The 22,575-nt window shown below is 42.0% G+C and overlaps 2 protein-coding genes across 3 annotated transcripts in view; both read right to left on the bottom strand.

The window, feature by feature from the left end:
• mfsd3 (major facilitator superfamily domain containing 3) overlaps positions 1-424 on the bottom strand; it is a 45,949-nt gene extending 45,525 nt beyond the window's left edge. Inside the window, exon 1 of the mRNA XM_041862558.2 lies at positions 362-424. The gene's annotated coding sequence lies outside the window, so the exon portion shown is untranslated. The remainder of the gene's footprint in view (positions 1-361) is intronic.
• Positions 425-4,241: 3,817 nt separating this feature from the next.
• Positions 4,242-22,350, bottom strand: LOC121550995 (annexin A1). 2 transcript variants are annotated; one of them, XM_041863488.2, is made up of 13 exons: positions 22,204-22,350; positions 21,434-21,505; positions 20,910-21,000; positions 11,586-11,680; positions 11,305-11,418; positions 10,588-10,678; positions 10,414-10,493; positions 10,240-10,296; positions 10,003-10,096; positions 9,156-9,251; positions 5,437-5,495; positions 4,994-5,116; positions 4,242-4,635 (listed from the first exon to the last, which is right to left on the bottom strand). In XM_041863488.2, exons 2-13 carry the CDS (start codon positions 21,491-21,493, stop codon positions 4,576-4,578), a joined length of 1,020 nt encoding a protein of 339 aa, XP_041719422.1. In that variant the 5' UTR covers positions 21,494-21,505; positions 22,204-22,350; the 3' UTR covers positions 4,242-4,575. The 2 variants fall into 2 exon arrangements, with proteins under 2 accessions (XP_041719422.1, XP_045082937.1); XM_045227002.1 differs by lacking the exon at positions 22,204-22,350 and adding an exon at positions 22,141-22,160.
• Between the last annotated feature and the right edge of the window lie 225 nt (positions 22,351-22,575).

Here is a 22,575-nt window from a genome sequence, read left to right as displayed (position 1 = left end):
CAGCTGTCGAACGTTTGCTTATTTACCAGAAAGAATTAACTTTAACTAGTTCCCTTTCCTTTGAATTAAATGTATAACATAATGGGATAGTGTGTAGATATCATTTTACGCCCCAAACTTGACCTTTACATAGTAGCAAGCAAAGCTAACAATGTCTCGGTAAATTGGCTAGACATAGCACTTGCAAGCAATAAACAATAAACATGCATGGCCAATGCTCAAGCTAACGCTGTGATACAACCCATTCAGAACAAGTATCAGCGCGTGCCAATAGCTAGCAATTTCGGTCGTAATTTTTTCTAAATATTATAAAAGGTATATCTCAGTGCAATCTGTTTTCAAAGTTGTTGTTGTTACATACTGGAATCTGTTAGCCGAAGCCGATCCGCTTCCGAACTGCTCTGCCCTTGAAAAACTACTTCCGGGGCGTTTGGCTCTGTTTACCTAAAATAGCCGTTCATTTGGCTCCCAAACGGCTAGTAGTGCTTAAAAAGATGAAAAAACATGAAAAATATAACATTTCTAACGTGAAATGTGAGTTCAAATACATTTACATGAATACTCTCTCCTCACTACCTATTGTTCCTGCAGTGAGGAATTACCATCTTCAGATAATGTTTTTATAACTTCACTTCTACAGATCATCGCTGTATGGAGCTCAAAAAGCAGTAGCAGCAGTATGCAAATCAGGGAGCGAAATGAATGTTTTTTTCACAGATGCGATTCTTCTTCTAAGGCAGGGGTGTCAAACTCATTTTAGCTCAGGGGCCACATGGAGGAAAATCTATTCCCAAGTGGGCCGGACCGGTAAAATCATGGTATATATAACTTAAAAACAACAACTTCAGATTGTTTTCTTTGTTTTAATACTATCAACATAAAACATAAAGCTGGAGCCTGAGGACAGTGTGTCCAAAATAGTACAAGCACAACATCACTATTAATCATAAAACACCTCAAGTTTATTTGAAAATTCTAAAGAAAAAGAACACACAAACACACAATGCCTCAGTGATTCACAGAACTGTTTCACAGATCACAGAACTATATCAGGGTGTCATTTCTCAGGCAGAAATGTAGATACAAATAATGAAATCCTGTTCCCCAAACAAGTGCAAGAACCACAGAGTCAAGAATAGGTTAAATATACAAATAAAATAAAATCAATTAAAAACAATAGCACATCAACATAAAAACATATAAACATAAAGCTGGAGCCTGAGGACAGTGTGTCCAAAAGCACAACATCACTATTAATCATAAAACACCTCAAGTTATTTGAAAGTTCTGAGGACAAACAACACACAAACACACAATGCCTCAGTGATTCACAGAAGTATATCACAGATCACAGAACTATATCAGGGTGTCTCATGCAGCACTTTAAGTGGGGTTGCATAGTTTATTTGACTCCTGATACCTGGCATCTTTTAGCTTTCACCAGCGCATCAATATCAGGCGTCACATCCTGAGTGGCAGCCAACTTCAGGATGTGATTCAAGTGCTTGTGCGTGAGCCTTGAGCGCAGCTTTGTTTTATTTATGCTCATTACAGAGAACTTGCTCACAAAGATACAGTGGGGAGAACAAGTATTTGATACACTGCCGATTTTGCAGGTTTTCCTACTTACAAAGCATGTAGAGGTCTGGAATTTTTATCATAGGTACACTTCAACTGTGAGAGACGGAATCTAAAACAAAAATCCAGAAAATCACATTGTATGATTTTTAAGTAATTAATTTGCATTTTATTGCATGACATAAGTATTTGATACATCAGAAAAGCAGAACTTAATATTTGGTACAGAAACCTTTGTTTGCAATTACAGAGATCATACGTTTCCTGTAGGTCTTGACCAGGTTTGCACACACTGCAGCAGGGATTTTGGCCCACTCCCTCCATACAGACCTTCTCCAGATCCTTCAGGTTTCGGGGGCTGTCGCTGGGCAATACGGACTTTCAGCTCCCTCCAAAGATGTTCTATTGGGTTCAGGTCTGGAGACTGGCTAGGCCACTCCAGGACCTTGAGATGCTTCTTACGGAGCCACTCCTTAGTTGCCCTGGCTGTGTGTTTCGGGTCGTTGTCATGCTGGAAGACCCAGTCACGACCCCTCTTCAATGCTCTTACTGAGGGGAGGAGGTTGTTGGCCAAGATCTCGCGATACATGGCCCCATCCATCCTCCCCTCAATACGGTGCAGTCGTCCTGTCCCCTTTGCAGAAAAGCATCCCCAAAGAATGATGTTTCCACCTCCATGCTTCACGGTTGGGATGGTGTTCTTGGGGTTGTACTCATCCTTCTTCTTCCTCCAAACACGGCGAGTGGAGTTTAGACCAAAAAGCTCTATTTTTGTCTCATCAGACCACATGACCTTCTCCCATTCCTCCTCTGGATCATCCAGATGGTCATTGGCAAACTTCAGACGGGCCTGGACATGCGCTGGCTTGAGCAGGGGGACCTTGCGTGCGCTGCAGGATTTTAATCCATGACGCCGTAATGTGTTACTAATGGTTTTCTTTGAGACTGTGGTCTCAGCTCTCTTCAGGTCATTGACCAGGTCCTGCCGTGTAGTTCTGGGCTGATCCCTCACCTTCCTCATGATCATTGATGCCCCACGAGGTGAGATCTTGCATGGAGCCCCAGACCGAGGGTGATTGACCGTCATATTGAACTTCTTCCATTTTCTAATAATTGCGCCAACAGTTGTTGCCTTCTCACCAAGCTGCTTGCCTATTGTCCTGTAGCCCATCCCAGCCTTGTGCAGGTATACAATTTTATCCCTGATGTCCTTACACAGCTCTCTGGTCTTGGCCATTGTGGAGAGGTTGGAGTCTGTTTGATTGAGTGTGTGGACAGGTGTCTTTTATACAGGTAACGAGTTCAAACAGGTGCAGTTAATACAGGTAATGAGTGGAGAACAGGCTTCTTAAAGAAAAACTAACAGGTCTGTGAGAGCCGGAATTCTTACTGGTTGGTAGGTGATCAAATACTTATGTCATGCAATAAAATGCAAATTAATTACTTAAAAATCATACAATGTGGTTTTCTGGATTTTTGTTTTAGATTCCGTCTCACAGTTGAAGTGTACCGATAATAAAAATTACAGACCTCTACATGCTTTGTAAGTAGGAAAACCTGCAAAATCGGCAGTGTATCAAATACTTGTTCTCCCCACTGTAGGTGTTCCTCTTGTTCAGATGTGTTACGACTGTGTGAATGGCGATGTAAAGGGCATGGGGGTCTAGTGTGCCTGGCATGCTGGCCTTAATGTGGGCCATGACCAGCCTTTCGAAGTACTTAATGATGACTGAGGTGAGCGCGACGGGGCGATAGTCAAGTTTTATTGAAATTTAAATTAGGCCCACCTTATATAAGATTTCGAAGTCAGTTTGTTCCCCTTCTCTGGTCTTCAAAAATGGCCTTACTTTAGAGGAGGCTGGTAGGAGGAGCTATAGGAGGACAGGCTTATTGTAATGGATGGAATAAATGCAACAGTCAAACATGTGGTTTGCATGTTTGATGCTGTTCCATTTATTCTATTACAGCCATTACAATGAGCCGATCCTCCAATAGCTCCTCCCACCAGCCTCCTCTGCCTTATATGTAGCGTAACTGTAGTCTCATGTGACCATCCTTCCAAATCCTGTCTAGCTACTGTAGGTTTAATACAATTCAATCCATTTCAAATCTAGAGCGAGATCCTTCATTTGTATTAATTACACATACTGTCACGACTTCCGCCGAGGCTGCCTCTCCTCCTTGTTCGGGCAGGTTTCGGCATTCGTCGTCACCGGCTTACTAGCTGCTGCCGATCCATTTATCATCACTCCACTTGTCTTGTCTAATTAATCAGACACCTGGTCCTTATCCCAATTAGTCATTGTATAAGTGTTCCCTCTGCTTCCTTGTCTGTGTGGGTGATTGATTGTAGTGAGCTGTGTGTAGCGACCCTTACCTTGTTGTTGCCAGGGTAGATATTTCCCCTGTGCCCGAGTTTTGTTGTCGCATGCTTGCGCAACTGTTTATCGACAGAATAAACTCTTTGGATGCGTATTACTCTCCTGTGCCTGACTCCTATCACACACACCATGTCTGTCTGTGTTTTACAATGTTGTGAATATAACTCACAACATGGTCTTAAGTGGTTCATTCTCAGTTGGTCATTCTCAAATTAGACCTCATCAAAACATGCAATGTTGAATGGAATGAAAAATATATACACAGATCAATTCAACAGACAATTTGGAGCCACATAAAATGCTTTATTTGCAAGAAGGACCAATTATCCAGGTCACAATGCCACTGCATATTCTTGGCACACAAATGGTGTCTGGTATATTGCACTATGGATCCCCAAGTCTGCTGAAGCTAGGCTAAATTTGTCAATGCTGCTTACCATGTTTACTGTGCTCATTGTTGTTAGCAAGTAGTGAAAATATATCATGACTGCCATTTCAGATATTTGTCATGAACCATAATATTTTGCATTTGGGAAGTGCACATTGAGGCATTGGAGGGGAATGTTTAATCATGTACAGTGGTAGTAATTGGCTCCAGGTGAGATAGGAGAGAAAGTTATTTCTCACTTCCACACAGGGCCAGTAGGATCTTCTCATAGTCTCCCTGGGTGTCATCCTACGGTGGTAAGAGAGAGCAGAGTTACTCTACAAAATATAAAAGGGCAATCATGTTTAGACATGTCACATCATAATATAAAATTGTATTTAGAAAATCATTTTCAGATGCCATATTTCTTCTATCCAAACTCAGATTGTATAAAGTATTCCAATTTCTGGGTCCAATGTGATGCATGTACTTAACTCAGTGGGTCGGTTTCCCGGACCCCGATTAAGTCAAGTCCTGGATTTAAAACAAATTCTCAATGGAGGATCTCTTTAATTAGATTTTTAGTCCAGGACTATGCTTAATCTGGGTCTGGGAAAACAGTCCCTTGTCTTTTATTGCCACTTTGACAGTGGAGATGTTTGCTCACCAGAATTTCCTGGGAGAGGGTTTTCCCAAATGTCTTCTTGTACTCCTGTTTAATCCGGGCCAGGTCTACTTCAGACCTGCTCACCATGACCCGGGTCACAATATTGGTCCTGGTTCCTTTACCCTGGGGTATGGCACAGGCACACAAACTGAACATTTATAACCGGATAGTGGAAGCTCCTTAGCCTGAACCCAGATCTGTTTGTGCGGTCTTGTACAGTATGTGCATAACCAGTGTTCTTGTGTAGATTCACATCTTAAAACAGGGTTGTATTCATTAAGTAGAAAAATTGACTAAACAGGGAGGAACTACCAGGATTTGTCCAATAAGAAATGCTCATTTTGTTTTTAAAATGTATTTCTGTTGCGTACCCTAATGATCAAGACCCAGGGCAACTCCTCATCTGGTACATAAAACTTAACAATGTTTAACAGTTAACACACCTTCATTGCCAAGTTGAGTTTCTCAGCAAAGAAAGCAGGCTTGCTTCCAGCACACTTCACTGAAAGACAGAAAGGAAAAACAGTAAGGTGACAACATAGAGCAGCATAGACAAGAAGTGGCATTCTCCAAAGCCATCACGAGGTCGAGGAGGTGGAATCCTAACAAAAACTTGCTTGAAGCCCCCAAAAGGCTAAGGCCCTGACTGGACAGGTGAGATAGGAAAAGGTGTATGGAGAGAGGTATGGTAGGGGGGTTTAAATCAAATAAAATGTTATTTGTCACATGCTTTGTAAACGACAGGTGTAGACTAACAGTGAAATGCTTACTTACGGGCCCTTCCCAACGATGCAGAGAAAAAAATAACAAAGGAATAAATACATAATGAGTAACGATAACTTGGCTATATACACAGGGTACCAGTACAGAGTCGATGTGCAGGGGTACGAGGTAATTTAGGTAAATATGTACATATAAGTAGGGGTAAAGTGACTCGGCAACAGGATAGATAATAAACAGTAGCAGCGTATGTGATGAGTCAGAAGTGTTAGTGCAAAAAAAGGTGAATGCAGATAGTCCGGGTAGCTATTTGGTTAACTATTTAGCAGTCTTATGGCTTGGGGTAGAAGCTGTAGAGGATCCTATTAGTTCCAGACTTGGTGCATCAGTACCGCTTTCTGTGTGGTAGCAGAGAACAGTCTATGACTTGGGTGTCTGAAGTCTTTGACAATTTGTAGAGCCTTCCTCTGACAACGCTTTGTATAGAGGTCCTGGATGGCAGGGACCTCGGCCCCAGTGATGTACTAGGCCAAGCAGTTGCCATACCAATCGAAGATGCAGCCAGTCAAGATGTTCTCAATGGTGCAGCTGTAGAACTTTGAGGATCTGAGGGCCCATGCCAAATCTTTTCAGCCTCCTGAGGGGGAAGAGGTGTTGTTGTCGTGCCTTCTTCACGACTGTGTTGGTGTGTGTGAACCATATTAATTCCTTACGGATGTGGACACCGAGGAACTTGAAGCGCTCGACCCGCTCAACTACAGCCCTGTTGATGTACAGTTGGGAAAAAAAGTATTTAGTCAGCCACCAATTGTGCAAGTTCTCCCACTTAAAAAGATGAGAGGCCTGTAATTTTCATCATAGGTACACGTCAACTATGACAGACCAAATGAGGAAAAAAATTCCAGAAAATCACATTGTAGGATTTTTAATGAATTTATTTGCAAATTATGGTGGAAAATAAGTATTTTGTCAATAACAAAAGTTTCTCAATACTTTGCTATATACCCTTTGTTGGCAATGACACAGGTCAAACGTTTTCTGTAAGTCTTCACAAGGTTTTCACACACTGTTGCTGGTATTTTGGCCCATTCCTCCATGCAGATCTCCTCTAGAGCAGTGATGTTTTGGGGCTGTCGCTGGGCAACACAGACTTTCAACTCCCTCCAAAGATTTTCTATGGGGTTGAGATCTGGAGACTGGCTAGGCCACTCCAGGACCTTGAAATGCTTCTTACGAAGCCACTCTTTCGTTGCCCGGGCGGTGTGTTTGGGATCATTGTCATGCTGAAAGACCCAGCCACGTTTCATCTTCAATGCCCTTGCTGATGGAAGGAGGTTTTCACTCAAAATCTCACGATACATGGCCCCATTCATTCTTTCCTTTACACGGATCAGTCGTCCTGGTCCCTTTGCAGAAAAACAGCCCCAAAGCATGATATTTCCACCCCCATGCTTCACAGTAGGTATGGTGTTCTTTGGATGCAACTCAGCATTCTTTGTCCTCCAAACACGACGAGTTGAGTTTTTACCAAAAAGTTATATTTTGGTTTCATCTGACCATATGACATTCTCCCAATCCTCTTCTGGATCATCCAAATGCACTCTAGCAAACTTCAGACGGGCCTGGACATGTACTGGTTTAAGCAGGGGGACACGTCTGGCACTGCAGGATTTGAGCACCTGGCGGCGTAGTGTGTTACTGATGGTAGGCTTTGTTACTTTGGTCCCAGCTCTCTGCAGGTCATTCACTAGGTCCCCCCGTGTGGTTCTGGGATTTTTGCTCACCGTTCTTGTGATAATTTTGACCCCACGGGGTGAGATCTTGCGTGGAGCCCCAGATCGAGGGAGATTATCAGTGGTCTTGTATGTCTTCCATTTCCTAATAATTGCTCCCACAGTTGATTTCTTCAAACCAAGCTGCTTACCTATTGCAGATTCAGTCTTCCCAGCCTGGTGCAGGTCTACAATTTTGTTTCTGGTGTCCTTTGACAGCTCTTTGGTCTTGGCCATAGTGGAGTTTGGAGGGTGACTGTTTGAGGTTGTGGACAGGTGTCTTTTATACTGATAACAAGTTCAAACAGGTGCCATTAATACAGGTAACGAGTGGAGGACAGAGGAGCCTCTTAAAGAAGAAGTTACAGGTCTGTGAGAGCCAGAAATCTTGCTTGTTTGTAGGTGACCAAATACTTATTTTCCACCCATAATTTGCAAATAAATTCATAACAAGTCCTACAATGTGATTTTCTGGAAAAAATTTTTTCTCAATTTGTCTGTCATAGTTGACGATGATTACAGGCCTCTCTCATCTTTTTAAGTGGGAGAACTTGCACAATTGGTGGCTGACTAAATACTTTTTTCCCCCACTGTAGATGGGGGCATGCTCAGCCCTCTGTTTCCTGTAGTCCACGATCAGTTCCTTTGTCTTGCTGATGTTGAGGGAGAGGTTGTTGTCCTGGCACCACACTGCCAGGTCACTGACCTCCTCCTTATAGGCTGTCCCATCGTTGTAGGTGATCAGGCCTACCACTGTTGTGTCGTCAGCAAAGTTAATGATGGTGTTGGAGTCGTGCGTGGCCACGTAGTCGTGGGTGAAAAGGGAGTACAGGAGGGGACTAAGCACGCACCCCTGAGGGGCCCCCGTGTTGAGGGTCAGCGTGGCAGATGTGTTGTTACCTACCCTCACCACCTGGGGGCGGCCCTTCCGGAAGTCCAGGATCCAGTTACAGAGGGAGCTGTTCAGTCCCAGGGTCCTGAGCTTACTGATGAGCTTGGAGGGCACTATGGTGTTGAACGCTGAGCTGTAGTCAATGAACAGTATTCTCACATAGGTGTTCCTCTTGTCCAGGTGGGAGAGGTCAGTTTTGAAGTGCAATAGAGATTGAGTCATCTGTGGATCTGTTGGGGCGGTATGCGGATTGGAGTGGGTCCGGGGTGTCTGGGATGATGTGAGCCATGACCAGCTTTTCAAAGCATTTCATGGCTACAGATGCCATTTAGACAGGTTACCTTGGCGTTCTTGGGCACAGGGACTATGGTGGTCTGCTTAAAACAAGTAGGTATTACAGACGGGGTCAGGGAAAGGTTGAAAATGTCAGTGAAGAGACTTACCAGCTGGTACTATGGTCATTTGTTAAGTCAGACATTGGGCTCCATTGTCCTCACACAAATCAGTAATTGGATAATATGAATATGCCTTGGATAATGTGCCGTCACATCTATTTATAAAAAAAGGTATGATTATTTTAGTCTCGAGAGACTAAGGTTATTTTGCTCACAGCGTGTGCCTTTTTTGAATGCAGAAAATGGAGCCCATAGTGTAATGATACAGGACTAAGGCCTAGTGAAGGGTGTGATGCAGCAGAAGACATGGATTGAGGGTGATGCACAGATTATTTGAGGACATTGGAACATTACTAGGCTTGGTCCTGGCTGTGCTCTCTCACCTACGGCAGTGAGACAGTTCTCAATGTCTCCCTTCAGTTCCAGGTCAATAGCCTTTGCCACATCCACCTTACTGTACTTGGAGTACCTCTCAAACGCTGAGAGAAAGAGAGAGTGGGAAAGGATTATTTACTTGAAATGCTCATACAGTATCAATCATGTGTGTTTGCACATTCAGTTTATGAAAAAGGAAAAACCCCACACACATCTAGATTCTATTAGTATTTGTGGTGTGTTGACCAAAAGTAACATGCTATGAATAAAAAGAAGCTCCACACTCAGATATTTGCAGTGAAAAAATGTATGTGTTTAAAACAAAATCTGGACAAATGTTGTTGCGCCCGAATTAATGAACACAAGGGTGTCAAAAAATGTTTGCGGGTTGCAGTCGGTCTTCACCGAGGTTCGGCGGGCCGCACTTAATCTATCACTTTTAGAATTTCCGATGCTCCCTGACGGTTTAGCTTTCGTTTTGATGACTGTTAGTAAGCTGGACAGAGTGAAGAGACTATGAATGTAGGTCCATTATAATTTATACACAGTTTCGATTTGGTTTTAGTCATTTAAAATGTTTTCCCCTAAATAAAATAACCCCCCACCCCCAAAAATAAAAACCCCCAAAGAACCCACAGGCCGGATTGAACGGGCTCGTGGGCCGTATGTTTGACACCCCTGGTCTAACCGATGACAAAAACAAAGCACACTATAGGGCTACAACATAATTAACAGGTGGTGAGAAAAGCGATAGTGTAAGCTTATTGGGCAATGTCTTATTTACCAAATATGTGTATACATTTGCAGTGTGTGTGTGTTATATATATATATATATATATATATATATATATTCACCTTGGCGGAGCTGAGGAGCACTTCTGGTGGTCAGAATGTCTATGAAGACAGAGCAGTCGGTTCCTTTCCTCTTCTCTCCAGCCTCATACAGGGCCTATAGACAGATACAGTAGGCACAGGCATCACACACACACACAGTGTTTGCATTACCACATTGACTCTTTGCGGTGCCCAATGTTGATTTCTTAAATTCTGACACACACACACACACACACACACACCCCCTCTCCTCCATACCCTGGCATCACGGTCAGCAAGTTCCTGGTTCACCATGGTGTCCTCATTCCTAGTAGCCTACAGTATTCGAGTGAGAGAGAGGGGGGGGGGGAGTGAGGTTAATTGTGCCAAACTATTTATATTTAAACAAACTATAAATAACACACACACACACACACACACACACACACACACCTTGCAGAGCGAGAGCAGAGCATTCCTGAAGTCTGCGCCTGTGTCAGACTTGATGTCATCCTCTAGCTCCTTTTTGTATTCTAGCAATAAAAATGTCATTATTATTGGTTCGTTGTAAATATCACATCACATACAGGACATTTACATAGACATATTTACATATTGCGGACACACCTTCCTTATAGGCTTTCTTTATCTCTCTGATCTCCTTATTGGTCCTTGAGGCCAGAATCTCAACCAGAGTATCCTCGTCTGTGCCCAATCCCTGAGCGAGAGAAGGCGAGAGGGGAGGGGTGTGAATTGTCAACAAGGACAAAAGGGTCAGGTCACATCAGTCATAAAGCTGAGACAAAAGAGTCCAGGATGGGATAACACAAACAGACAGTGCAGGGCCGTGTTAATTATGCCCCAAACGGAACAAAACACACTGAAACATGGAGGGACTACCTGCACTTGTTCAATAACAGCTTATTTTCGGGTCTACCGCTATACCAGACACCTCGCACACACTGCACATCGAGAAACCTAAAGTACAGTAGGTACTCGTCAGCATTTTTCTCACAGTCTCCTCACATATTAAAACAGTACCACCCATTGTAAAAGTCCCAGCTTTTTGCCTCTCCCACAACACAGTGTAATAATACATCAGAATGAGTCACTCTGGGCTGAATGTGAGGAAGTGGGTGTGACTAAGCAGCAGACCAAGAATACAGGATGATGACGGCACACCTTCCTCTTTAGAACTGATTCATTACTCTTTAAATATTTGTATTCTATCTGTTACCGTCTCTAGGCCTACACAAACAAGAGGGAATCTGCACAGTTGTTTGTATTCTAAGTAGTAGTGTATATTCAGAGTTATAGTCAGTGACTAGGTGCGTGCATGTTTACCTTCATGGCCAGTTTGAGCTGTTGGGCGTCATATTGGGCTGGCGTTTTGAGCAGAGCCAGAACCACATCCTCCAGCTCTCCCTTTAGGGCCGACATCAGGGCAGTCTCCAGAGGCTGCAGAGAGAGAGAGGTGATACACACTTCCACAGTCATACACAAGTGTGTGTGTTTTAGGCTGGAGTTTGCACGTTTGTCCTAAAGTGCCAACTCCACCCACCCGCTGCACATGCTAAACCAAACACAACCAATGTGCTGGTAAGTTTGTGTGTGTCACATCTTACCTTGCCGCTAGCCTTTTCGTAGGTAGCTTTGATCTGCTGTCTCTGGGCGTTGCTCCTCCTCACCAGCACATCAATGATGGTGTTCTCATCCACACCTACAGCACAGATACATGGAGGGACTTGTTCAAAAAGAAACGCTGTTGCGTACATAGCCTAATCCATGAGGTAACCCTGACTACTCACCAGCAAGAAACAATGAAAACACTGACCCGGACATGTTCACACTAGTGTTGTCACGATACCAGATGTTTTACTTCGATATCGATACCAGGTTTAGTATCACGATACTCAATACCGAAACGATACTCTATCCCAAAACGATACTCAATACCACGGATACCCCCGTATGGCTCAGTTGGTAGAGCATGGCGCTTGCAACGCCAGGGTTGTGGGTTTGATTCCCACAGGGGACCAGTAAAAAAGAAAAAAATAAGTATGAAAATGTATGTACTCACTACTGTAAGTCGCTCTGGATAAGAGCGTCTGCTAAATGACTAAAATGCAGAAAGCGTATTAGCTAAAGTCATAACCACTGGGCGTAATTATTATTATTTTTAAACATTGAATAATAAATAACTGGTAGAACTAAAATAACAAATAGAATATCTTCAAATTTCTTTATGCAAAACCATATGATACTTTTTTATACATATCAGGGTTAATTTGCTAATCTAGGGCCATATTAGGTCAAATGACATCCATTAGCCCAATGATTCATTATAGCTAAAATAATTGTATGTATTAAATGAATAGTTGAGTTCCAAAACGACAAACAAAAAAACACTTTGAAGCTCATTTCTGAAGCTTCTATATTGCAATAGTCTACTACACACTACAGAAATATAATGGATTTTACACAGCATACTACGATTCCCAGAGTGCATTTCACATCCCATGGTGCAATGCTCCGCCCAGGGCTGCAGTAGTCTAAATATATTGCTGTCACGTTATGAGTGCCTTTCATATTACTTTTGGGTTGTAAGCATACTATAATGCCCACATTAATGTCATGTTGAATATACTGTACACCCCTTCAAATTACTGGATTCGGCTATTTCAGCCACACCAGTTGCTGACAGGTGTATAAAATCGAGCATACAGCCATAAAATCTCCATAGACAAACATTGGCAGTAGAATGGCCTTACTGAAGAGCTCAGTGACTCAACGTGGCACAGTCATAGGATGCCACCTTTCCAACAAGTCAGTTCATCAAATTTCTGCCCTGCTAGAACTGCCCCGGTCAACTGTAAGTGCTGTTATTGTGAAGTGGAAACGTCTAAGCGCAACAGACTCAGCCGCATAGTGGTAGGCCACACAAGCTCACAGAACGGCTGGAGTGGTGTAAAGCTCACCGCCATTGGACTCTGGAGCAGTGGAAACAAGTTCTCTGGAGTGATGAATCACGCTTCACCATCTGGCAGTCCGACGGACAAATCTGGGTTTGGCGGATGCCAGGAGAAGGCTACCTGCCCCAATGCATAGTGCCAACTGTAAAGTTTGGTGGAGGCGGAATATAGTCTGGGGCTGTATTTCATGGTTCGGGCTAGGCCCTTTAGTTCCAGTGAAGGGAAATCTTAACACTACAGAATACAATTACATTTTAGAAGATTCTGTGTTTCCAACTTTGTGGCAACAGTTTGGGGAAGGCCCTTTCCTGTTTCAGCATGACAATGCCCCCATGCACAAAGCGAGGTCCATACAGAAATGGTTTGTCGAGATCGGTGTGAACTTGACTGGCCTGCACAGAGACCTGACCTCAACCCCATCGAACACCTTTCGGATGAATTGGAACGCCGACTGCGAGCCAGGCCTAATCGCCCAACATCAGTGCCCGACCTCACTAATCCTCTTGTGGCTGAATGGAAGCAAATCCCCGCAGCAATGTTCCAACATCTAGTGGAAAGCCTTCCGAGAAGAGTGGAGGCTGTTATAGCAGAAAAGGGGGGACCAACTCCATATTAATAGCCATGATTTCAGAATGAGATGTTCGACAAGAAGGTGTCCACATACTTTTGGTTATGTAGTGTATGTTCATGTCATTGTCACTCAAATTATTCAAATTGAGTTGCTAGTAGACTAACGTTACAATGCAAATGTCATGTGTAAAATAGTTTGTCGTTTTGGAACTAAACCTCCTTTGCACTGCACCGCTTTATAACACATTTTTCTCAGTTGTTTCAGTGGGCTGGCCCTCGTCTGCTCTGTAAGCAAAGCATTCCAATAGTTCGCTTCTGCAGCCAGGTTTGTCAACAAGCTGCAGGCGTGGAGGTATGATGTTTTTGTTAGAAGAAGCCATGCCGTCAGCATTTTCTCTTTCCCCCTCGTTTCTTCTCAAAAGTGGCTCACGCTGTGTCAGCTGCATGCGCAAGTAGCCTGGTTAGCTACTGCCCCCTTGAGAAGATTCAGACAAATTACGAGACAGACTCGATCCTCTCAATACGTATATAACGTGAGACATTTCACAGAAATACAGAAAACAACAAAACACAGCACCGAGCCGTTTTTTCATGTTCCAATATCGGAAAAAGTACCGAAGTGTCGGTATACCGTGCAACACTATACACATGCTCACATTCCCTCTCAGAATGTCACCCTATGCTGCCTCGTGTTACACACAGAGTTATGTTCAACTGAGCTGCTCTGCTATGAACAGGGGTGAAAGTAAGCCGGAACGGTTCGGTAGTACCGCCAAAATAAATAGTGGGGGTACGCATTACCGGTAAACCATGACTATCTAAGCCAGTAAATGGGGCTTTACTATTCTTAGGTAGCAGAATGACATTTGCTTCCCTCCAAGCCTGGAGGCACACACATTCTAGTAGGCTTAAATAAAAAATATGGCAAATAGGAGTGGGAATATCGTCTGCCATTATCCTCAGTAATTTTCCATCAAGTTGTCAGACCCTGGTGGCTTGTCATTGTTGATAGACAACAATAATATTTTCACCTCTTCCACACTCACTTCACGGAATTCAAAATTACAAGGCTTGTCTTTCATAATTTGGTCAGATATACTTGGATGTGTAGTGTCAGCAATTGTTGCTGGCATGTCATGCCTAAGTTTGCTAATCTTGCCAATGAAAAAATCATTAAAGTAGTTGGCAATATCAGTTGGTTTTGTGATGAATGAGCCTTCTGATTCAATGAATGATGGAGCTGAGTTTGCCTTTTTTCCCAAAATTTCATTTAAGGTGCTCCAAAGCTTTTTACTATCATTCTTTATGTCATTTATCTTTGTTTCCTAGTGTAGTTTCTTCTTTTTATTCAGTTTAGTCACATGGTTTCTCAATTTGCAATACGTTTGCCAATCATTGTTGTGCAGCCAGACTTATTTGCCATTCCTTTTCCCTCATCCCCCTCAACCATACCATTTTTCAATTCTTCATCAATCCACAGGGATTTAACAGTTATGAACTGTAACTCAGTAAAATCTTTGAAATTGTTGCATGTTGTGTTTATATTTTTGTTCAGTGTAGAGTTCAAGAAAAACTGTAGGCTATTACACTATCATTACCGCATGTCAGTCGTGTGAAACATTTGCAAATAGACTTCAACACATGCTCTAAAATGCAATGTGGTTGTACATAACACTGACATTTTGTCAAGGCAGAGATGAGTGGCCAGAGACGCGCGCAGACAGCAGCGTACGGATCAATTCAGGTTACAAGACTGTAGGCCTAATGAATGACAATCCACGAATGTCATTCATAACACTTTTTGGTGTTTTGAAAGTGATATCTCTTTGCATTTATCAAATGGCACTGTATGGATGCCGGAATTATTTTAGACTGGAGTAGCCTAATAGTTGGAATAGTAACTGAAGAATGGACACTGACTGTAGGCCTCACATGTAGCCTATTATAATATTAACTTCTGCAGAATTAAGTGGTCCTCGCAGTAAAATGATAGACCAAATGTAAATTGTCTCAGGAACAGGAGTGGAGAAATATGCGCGGTTAGGGACCTGTTGTGTAGCCTAAACGTGCAATTTCTTTCAGTGACATAAAAGCTGACAGTATTTTATTTTCAACCCAATATGCATCCAAGACTAACTGAAATACTATCAGAAACATGTTGGATCGTTTTCACAGCTTTTCATTTCTTTTAAACCAGTCAAACTGATGTCATTTGGAAATCTCCCTTGTCCCTAAACATCCTCTCTCCATGAGAGAAGCAGAGATTAAAAAACTTTAGATGTCAACTAGATTGTTGATGAAACATTGATCTTTCTCTCGATATGACATTCTGGTGAGCAAGGCTTTATTTAGTGTTCTAGACAAGCATCAAGTAATAACAGAAGATAAGCTGCATGTATCTAATTATAGACAAGTTGACAAAATAGCCTACCAAATGTCGGAAATTATAAGCAGAAAAATATCTAAATGAGGCTTCAAAACAATTTTTTTCCCCACACCCTATCGTTCAGCTGTCCCTGAGCAACGTGCTCAGGTAGCCTATGTGAGCCTTTGAAGTAATTGTTTGAAAATCAGAGACAAACATCATGACTGGTTGTGTTTATGCCACATTATAAAAGGTAGGCTAATACATTTTAAAAAGTTAAACAACAAATCTTTAGTACTAGGCCCAAAGAGATCCTATTAAGTTAATAAGGATTCTATATGCAATTCTATGATTAGGCCCATAAAATAAAACAAATATGAAAGCACTTTTTGATATTTTACATCAAGTAAATTCACAAAAGACCCCAGTCCTGCTGGCCTCACTGGATGCTGAGAAAGCGGTCGACAGGTTGGAGTGGAGCTTTCTGTTCTCAGTCTTCTAAAAGTTCAATATGGGCCCAAATGTTATGAAATTGATTAAGTCCCTATATTCTCATCCAAATGCCATGGTGTATACTAATGGTCTGAACTCTGACAGATTCTCTTTGGGATGTGGCACAAGACAAGGATGCTCGCTGTCCCCTCTGCTCTACTTGTTGGGGACATAGCCTTTGGTGGAGTTGATAAGGCGCAATCCAAGTATTATGGGTGTTTCCGAAGGCGGCCTTCAGCACTAGATTTCGTTCTATGCGGATAATGTCTTGCTCTACATATCCAACCCTGAGAAATCCCTTCCTCCTATTTTAGACAATTGCTCAGTACGGCAGGTTTTCAGGGTATGTTTGCCCTTTCAAGCTTACACTCGCCAGCTCTATGAGTTCCAATGGAAGACACAGGGGTTTCAATACCTTGGAATCTTTGTAACACCAGATCTGAATTGCCTTTTCAAAGAAAACTACCTCCCACTCCTGGATCGAATCATTAGTAAAGATTTTTTCAATCTTTACTAATGACATGCCACTGGCTTTGAGTAAAGCAAGAGTGTCTATGTATGCGGATGACTCAACATTATACATGTCAGCTACTACAGCGACTGAAATGACTGCAACACTTAAAGAGTTGCAGTTAGTTTCAGAATGGGTGGCAAGGAATAAGTTAGTCCTAAATATTTCAAAAAACTAAAAGCATTGTATTTGGGACAAATCATTCACTAAACCTCAACTAAATAATGTGGAAATTGAGCAAGTTGAGGTGACTAAACTGTTTGGAGTAACTCTGGATTGTAAACTGTCATGGTCAAAACATTGATACAACAGTAGCTAAGATGGAGAGAAGTATGTCCATAATAAAGCGCTGCTCTACCTTCTAAACAGCACTATCAACAAGGCAGGTCCTACAGGCCCTAGTTTTGTCAGGTGCCACAAAAAAGGACTTAGGAAAAGTATTAATAATATGCATGTAAATCTCTCCTGGCTCAAAGTGGAGGAGAGATTGACTTCATCACTACTTGTATTTCTGAGAGGTATTGACATGTTGAATGCACCGAGCTGTCTGTTTGAACTACTGGCGCACAGCTCGGACACCCATGCATACCCCACAAGACATGCCACCAGAGGTCTCTTCACAGTCCCCAAGTCCAGAACAGACTATGGGAGGCGCACAGTACTACATAGAGCCATGACTACATGGAACTCAATTCCACATCAAGTAACTGATTTAAAAAACAGATTTAAAAAAACACCTTATGGAACAGCGGGGACTGTGAAGCAACAAACATAGGCACAGACATGCATACACACACGATAACATACACACTATACACACATGTACACATGGATTTTGTACTGTAGATACGTGGTAGTGGTGGAGTAGGGGCCTGAGGGCACACAGTGTGTTGTGAAATCTGTGAATGTATTGTAATGTTTTTTAAATGGTATGAACTGCCTTAATTTTGCTAGACCCCAGGAAGAGTAGCTTATGCCTTGGCAGCAGCTAATGGGGATCCATATTAAATACAAATTATCTCTGAACCTGGATCTCCCTCCCAATTAGCTTAGTTGGTAGAATAAATGCTCTCTGTATGAACATCCTCCCTAGATTGAACTTTTTGTTTCAGATGCTCCCATGCCATCTCCCAGTTTTATTTTTTCAAAACAACCAACCAAAGCATCACCAAATGTATATGGGATAATAAAAAAACCTAGTATCAAGTTCTCCACTCTGTCGAAACCTAAGGGTGGTCTGCCTTCAGTTGTACTATTGGTCTGCCCAAATCCGGAACATGTATCACAAACAGACAAGACTCAAAGTGGATTCAAATAGAGGCCCAATCCTGTGGTTCATTGCCCCTAAGAATTATATTAATTAATGACTTTAGTGAAGTGGGCAACATACCCAAAACCTTTGTGATTTACAACACCCTACTAGCATGGAAAGACTGCAAGAAATACCTTGGCATTTCCTCCCAGATAGGCTCTCACTCACCTATAGTATGCAAACAAGACTTGCCAAAAGCCCTGAGTGATGCCAACATTAATCTGTGGCATACTCTAGGGATCAGGATCCAGATTCACAAAACCTTCTTAAGAAGAAATGTCTTAAGTGTATAGTTAAGGAAAAAATGGCAGTTAAGAAGAAAGTTAAGCAAAGTTGCTATTCCTCAAAAAAGGTTATTGGAAATTTTCTTGCGCTAATTCTTATATTTCTCCTTAAGCAAAAAGTTAAGAAATTAGATTCTTGAAAACAAAGTTATTGGAAATGTTCTTAATTCCAAAATTGCTAAACCCTAGTCTCAAACTCAGGGCAGTGAGAGAAAAAGCTCCTGAAAGCAATTGAACATGTTTAAAATCACTCAAACTTCATCTGAAAGTTTCAGTATTTATTATTTTAAACCCAAGAACATGTTTTAGAACAGTAATCTCAGTAAGAAATATGCTAACATGATTGCCATTGCAAGCTAAAACTATTGCCTAGCAACAAACATCTTAAGAAGATCTGTAAGAATAAATTTGATAAGTTCGTAATAAAATAATTACATCTTAAGATATTGTTGAGGAATTGCACTTACGAACTGTCTTAAGAAGCTTCTTACGTTTTTGCGTCAGAAGTGTTTTGTGACTCTGGGCCCATGACATTTTCAGACCTGTTTCATCAGAACACAACTACACTGAAATCCTTTCAAGAGCTCTGCAGTGAATTCAATGTGCCAATATCAATTATATTTTCAAATTAGACATGTAATTTCCTCATTCACTTCCAAGGGGAGGTTTTGAGCTCAGCTCAATGAAGTTGAGACCGTTCTTGCTACAGCACAATCCATCAAAGGCAAAATCTCCCATATCTATAGGCTCTTATCCGAGAATGTGGGCTCCTCCTTTCCTCCTTCGAAAATAATCTGGGAAAGGACCTTTGTCTGACTATCAGTGATGAGTTATGGGTGGATGTTTGCAACAGGGTATACTGCTCCTCTACTAATATAAAAAATAAGAATCTAATTACACATTTTTGTACACCCCAGTGAGACTCCATGGAATGAATACAGACATTTCTCCTGATTGTAAAAAGTATTCAGACCCCTTGACTTTTTCCACATTTTGTTACGTTACAGTCTTATTCTAAAATGGATTAAATTGTTGTTTTTTCCCCCTCAATCTACACACAATATCCCATAAAGACAAAGCAAAAACAGGTTTAGACTTATTTGTAAATTTATTTTTATTTTTTAACTACTGAAATATAACATTTACATAAGTATTCAGACCTTTTACTCATTACTTTGTTGAAGCACCTTTGGCAGCGATTACAGCCTCGTGTCTTCTTGGGTATGACGCTACAAGCTTGGCACACCTGTATTTGGGGAGTTTCTCCCATTCTTCTCTGCAGATCCTCTGAAACTGTCAGGTTGGATGAGGACTTCACTGCACAGCTATTTTCAGGTCTCTCCAGAGATGTTAGATCGGATTCAAGTCCGGGCTCTGGCTGGGCCACTCAAGGACATTCAGAGACTTGTCCCGAAGCCACTTCAGCATTGTCTTGGCTGTGTGCTTAGGGTGATTGCCCTGTTCGAAGGTGAACCGTCGCCCCATTCTGAGGTCCTGAGCGCTATGGAGCAGGTTTTCATCAAGGATCTCTCTACTTTGCTCCGTTCATCTTTCCCTCGATCCTGACTAGTCTCCCAGTCCCTGCTGCTGAAAAATATCCCCAGAGCATGATGCTGCCACCACCATGCTTCACTGTAGGGATGGTGCCAGGTTTCCTCCAGACGTGATGCTTGGCATTCAGGTTTCATCAGACCAGAGATCTTGTTTCTCATGGTCAGAGTCTTTAGGTGCCTGTTGGCAAACTCCAAGCGGGCTGTCATGTGCCTTTCACTGTGGAGTGGCCACTGTTCTTGGGGACCCCAAATGCTGCAGAAATTTTTCGGTATCCTTCCCCAGATCTGTGCCTCGAATTTACTTCATGTGGACTCCAATCAAGTTTTGGAAACATCAAGGATGATCAACGCAAACATGACGCACCTGAGCTCAATTTCGAGTCTCATAGCAAAGGGTCTGAATACTTATGTAAATAAGGTATCTATAATTTTTTTATTTTCAAAAATTTCTAAAAACCAGTTTTCGCTTTGTCATTATAGGGTATTGTGTGTAGTGTGATCAGGAAAAAAATGTATTCAATCAATTTTAGAATAAGGCTGTAACAAAATGTGGAAAAAGTAAAAGGGTGTGAATACTTTCCGAATGCAATCAGGGCACTGTGTCTGAATACTTTCTGAATGCAATCAGGGCACTGTAGAGAGATTACCAGATTTTGGCAATCTATACATACTGCTGCATTGACAATATTAGATATACAGTTTGATATGACCCTGTGTCTATCTTCTTAATGCTCAGCAGGACTTTGTTCTTGATACAGACAGAGAATATTTGTTTATGACTATCACATACTTTGCTACTTTCACCCCTAGCTATGTAACACACACACACATATACTTTGTTGAGTGCATGAGTGTGAGTGTGTGTGTGTGTGTATATATGTCAATCTCACCTTTGGCCTTGATGGCCTTATCCAAGATGCCTACATCTCCATCGACACTGAAATGCGGGTAAGGAGTCACAGTGCCCTGATTGGGAAAGGTCTGGGAGCGAGAGAGAGAGAGAACACTTAGCTGCCATGCAGTGAATTAATGAATACCTTCACAAAATCCAGAACAATAATATAGAAGCAAAGTAAGGAACAGCCCATACAAGGAATATGTTAACAGGGGGAAAGAGCAGGAATTGTGCAGTTTCAACTGTTTCTGAAGGGAAGGGCTCCTACTCCTAATTTCCTTCTATGAGTCACAAGTTAAGTATGCTCATCCCTCTCTCCTCCCATGACTTTGTATCTCTCAGACTCTGACCCTCTCTTTCTTTATCCTCAACATCATCACTTTTGCTCTCACTATTCTCTGTCCCCCCCAAATGTACAAACACGGCCTGGGAAGTTTTTCCACACATGCATTCCACAAGAGGGGGGGGGGAAAGAGCAGATTTGAGGCATTCCCTCTAGAAAGTGGAACAGAACCCTACCGAGTCATCGGGCAGGCCCAGATAGACGGTCTGCTGCAAGAAGGCTGCGATTAATGACATGGTGGCACAGGTCTGCAGAGAGAGGAATATGGGGATTCAGTAATAACCACAGTATTAATAATATCCTTTGTATTGAACACAAAGGCCTTTTGCACTTCTGAGTGTGACATGATGAGAGATTAAAGGCTCTTTCTTTGTTGCCAGAATATGCTACAGTACCAGGGCACCATATTTGGTGAAATTATATTTCAGTGGACTCATCCCCAACACAACCTCATGCACTTTTTATGCCTAATTGAATGTGGTAGAAAAAAAAAGATTAGCCTATGACTGCCACTTACATAGGATAATCATCATTACATAGACTAAAAGTAAACATGCATAGAACAACTGGATAGAATTCGTGTTTATGAGGCTGGACAGATTATTTATTTGTCACTGCAGAACAATTTGCCTCCATCTATTTCACAATGGTATGGCAAAAATCTGGTGTTGACCACGCCTAGAACTGGAATCATGTGGAACTCGATCCAAAACTTTAACCATTAAGTAAATTTTACTAAATTAGTTCACAATGGTTTTCAAGACATAACAGGATTCGCGACATAAAATTATGAATCAAAATCATTATTAAATGTCCCTACTACGCCAGCCACACACACTTTGGCTACCTAAGCGACAAACAAACAATGATGTAGGCTATGTACCGTAAAGTTCCTTGATACGTTTAAAACTCCCGAAAAATAGAGAAATTAACAAATTACTGTTACCTAGGGTCGATGTCGCGGTGCTCAATTTCCTGGAGTAGGTTTATTGAATCAAAAATAGGATATTTTACCAGCTGCCCAAAGTTAGGGACTAGAAAACTTTCTCAGACTGAGCTTGCAGGGCGTTGTGAAGTTGCGCTCATGTATTTATATAGCTACAGGATAAACCCCACCTAGTAATGTGCATCCCACGCTCTCGCTACATCACCATTGGACTGGCACTACTGGTTGGACCGCGGAAAATTTTCCATGCAGTGCAATAAAGTCGTGTCAGTCAAGTAGAAAAAAAACGAAAAACCTGACACAATTTGGTTAAATGAAAACAGTTGTGGAATGTTCAGTTACCCTCTTTAGTTGATGTTAACAAATTACATA

This window comes from Coregonus clupeaformis, chromosome 18 (genome assembly GCF_020615455.1).
Source record: "Coregonus clupeaformis isolate EN_2021a chromosome 18, ASM2061545v1, whole genome shotgun sequence".
NCBI classification, from domain to species: domain Eukaryota; kingdom Metazoa; phylum Chordata; class Actinopteri; order Salmoniformes; family Salmonidae; genus Coregonus; species Coregonus clupeaformis.
Note: the sequence above shows the minus strand (reverse complement) of the source record. Positions and strands in the feature narration are given on the sequence as shown.

What these genes read in the sequence shown, in the direction of transcription:
- LOC121550995 (XM_041863488.2), bottom strand. Translation starts at nt 21,493, where the DNA reads ATGTCATTAATCGCAGCCTTCTTGCAGCAGACCGTCTATCTGGGCCTG. An exon ending in TGGGCCTGCCCGATGACTCG is followed by an intron (nt 21,001 to 21,433) that starts GTAGGGTTCTGT and finishes TCTCGCTCCCAG; the next exon opens with ACCTTTCCCAATCAGGGCAC. An exon ending in AACTCAACTTGGCAATGAAG is followed by an intron (nt 5,117 to 5,436) that starts GTGTGTTAACTG and finishes GCCATACCCCAG; the next exon opens with GGTAAAGGAACCAGGACCAA.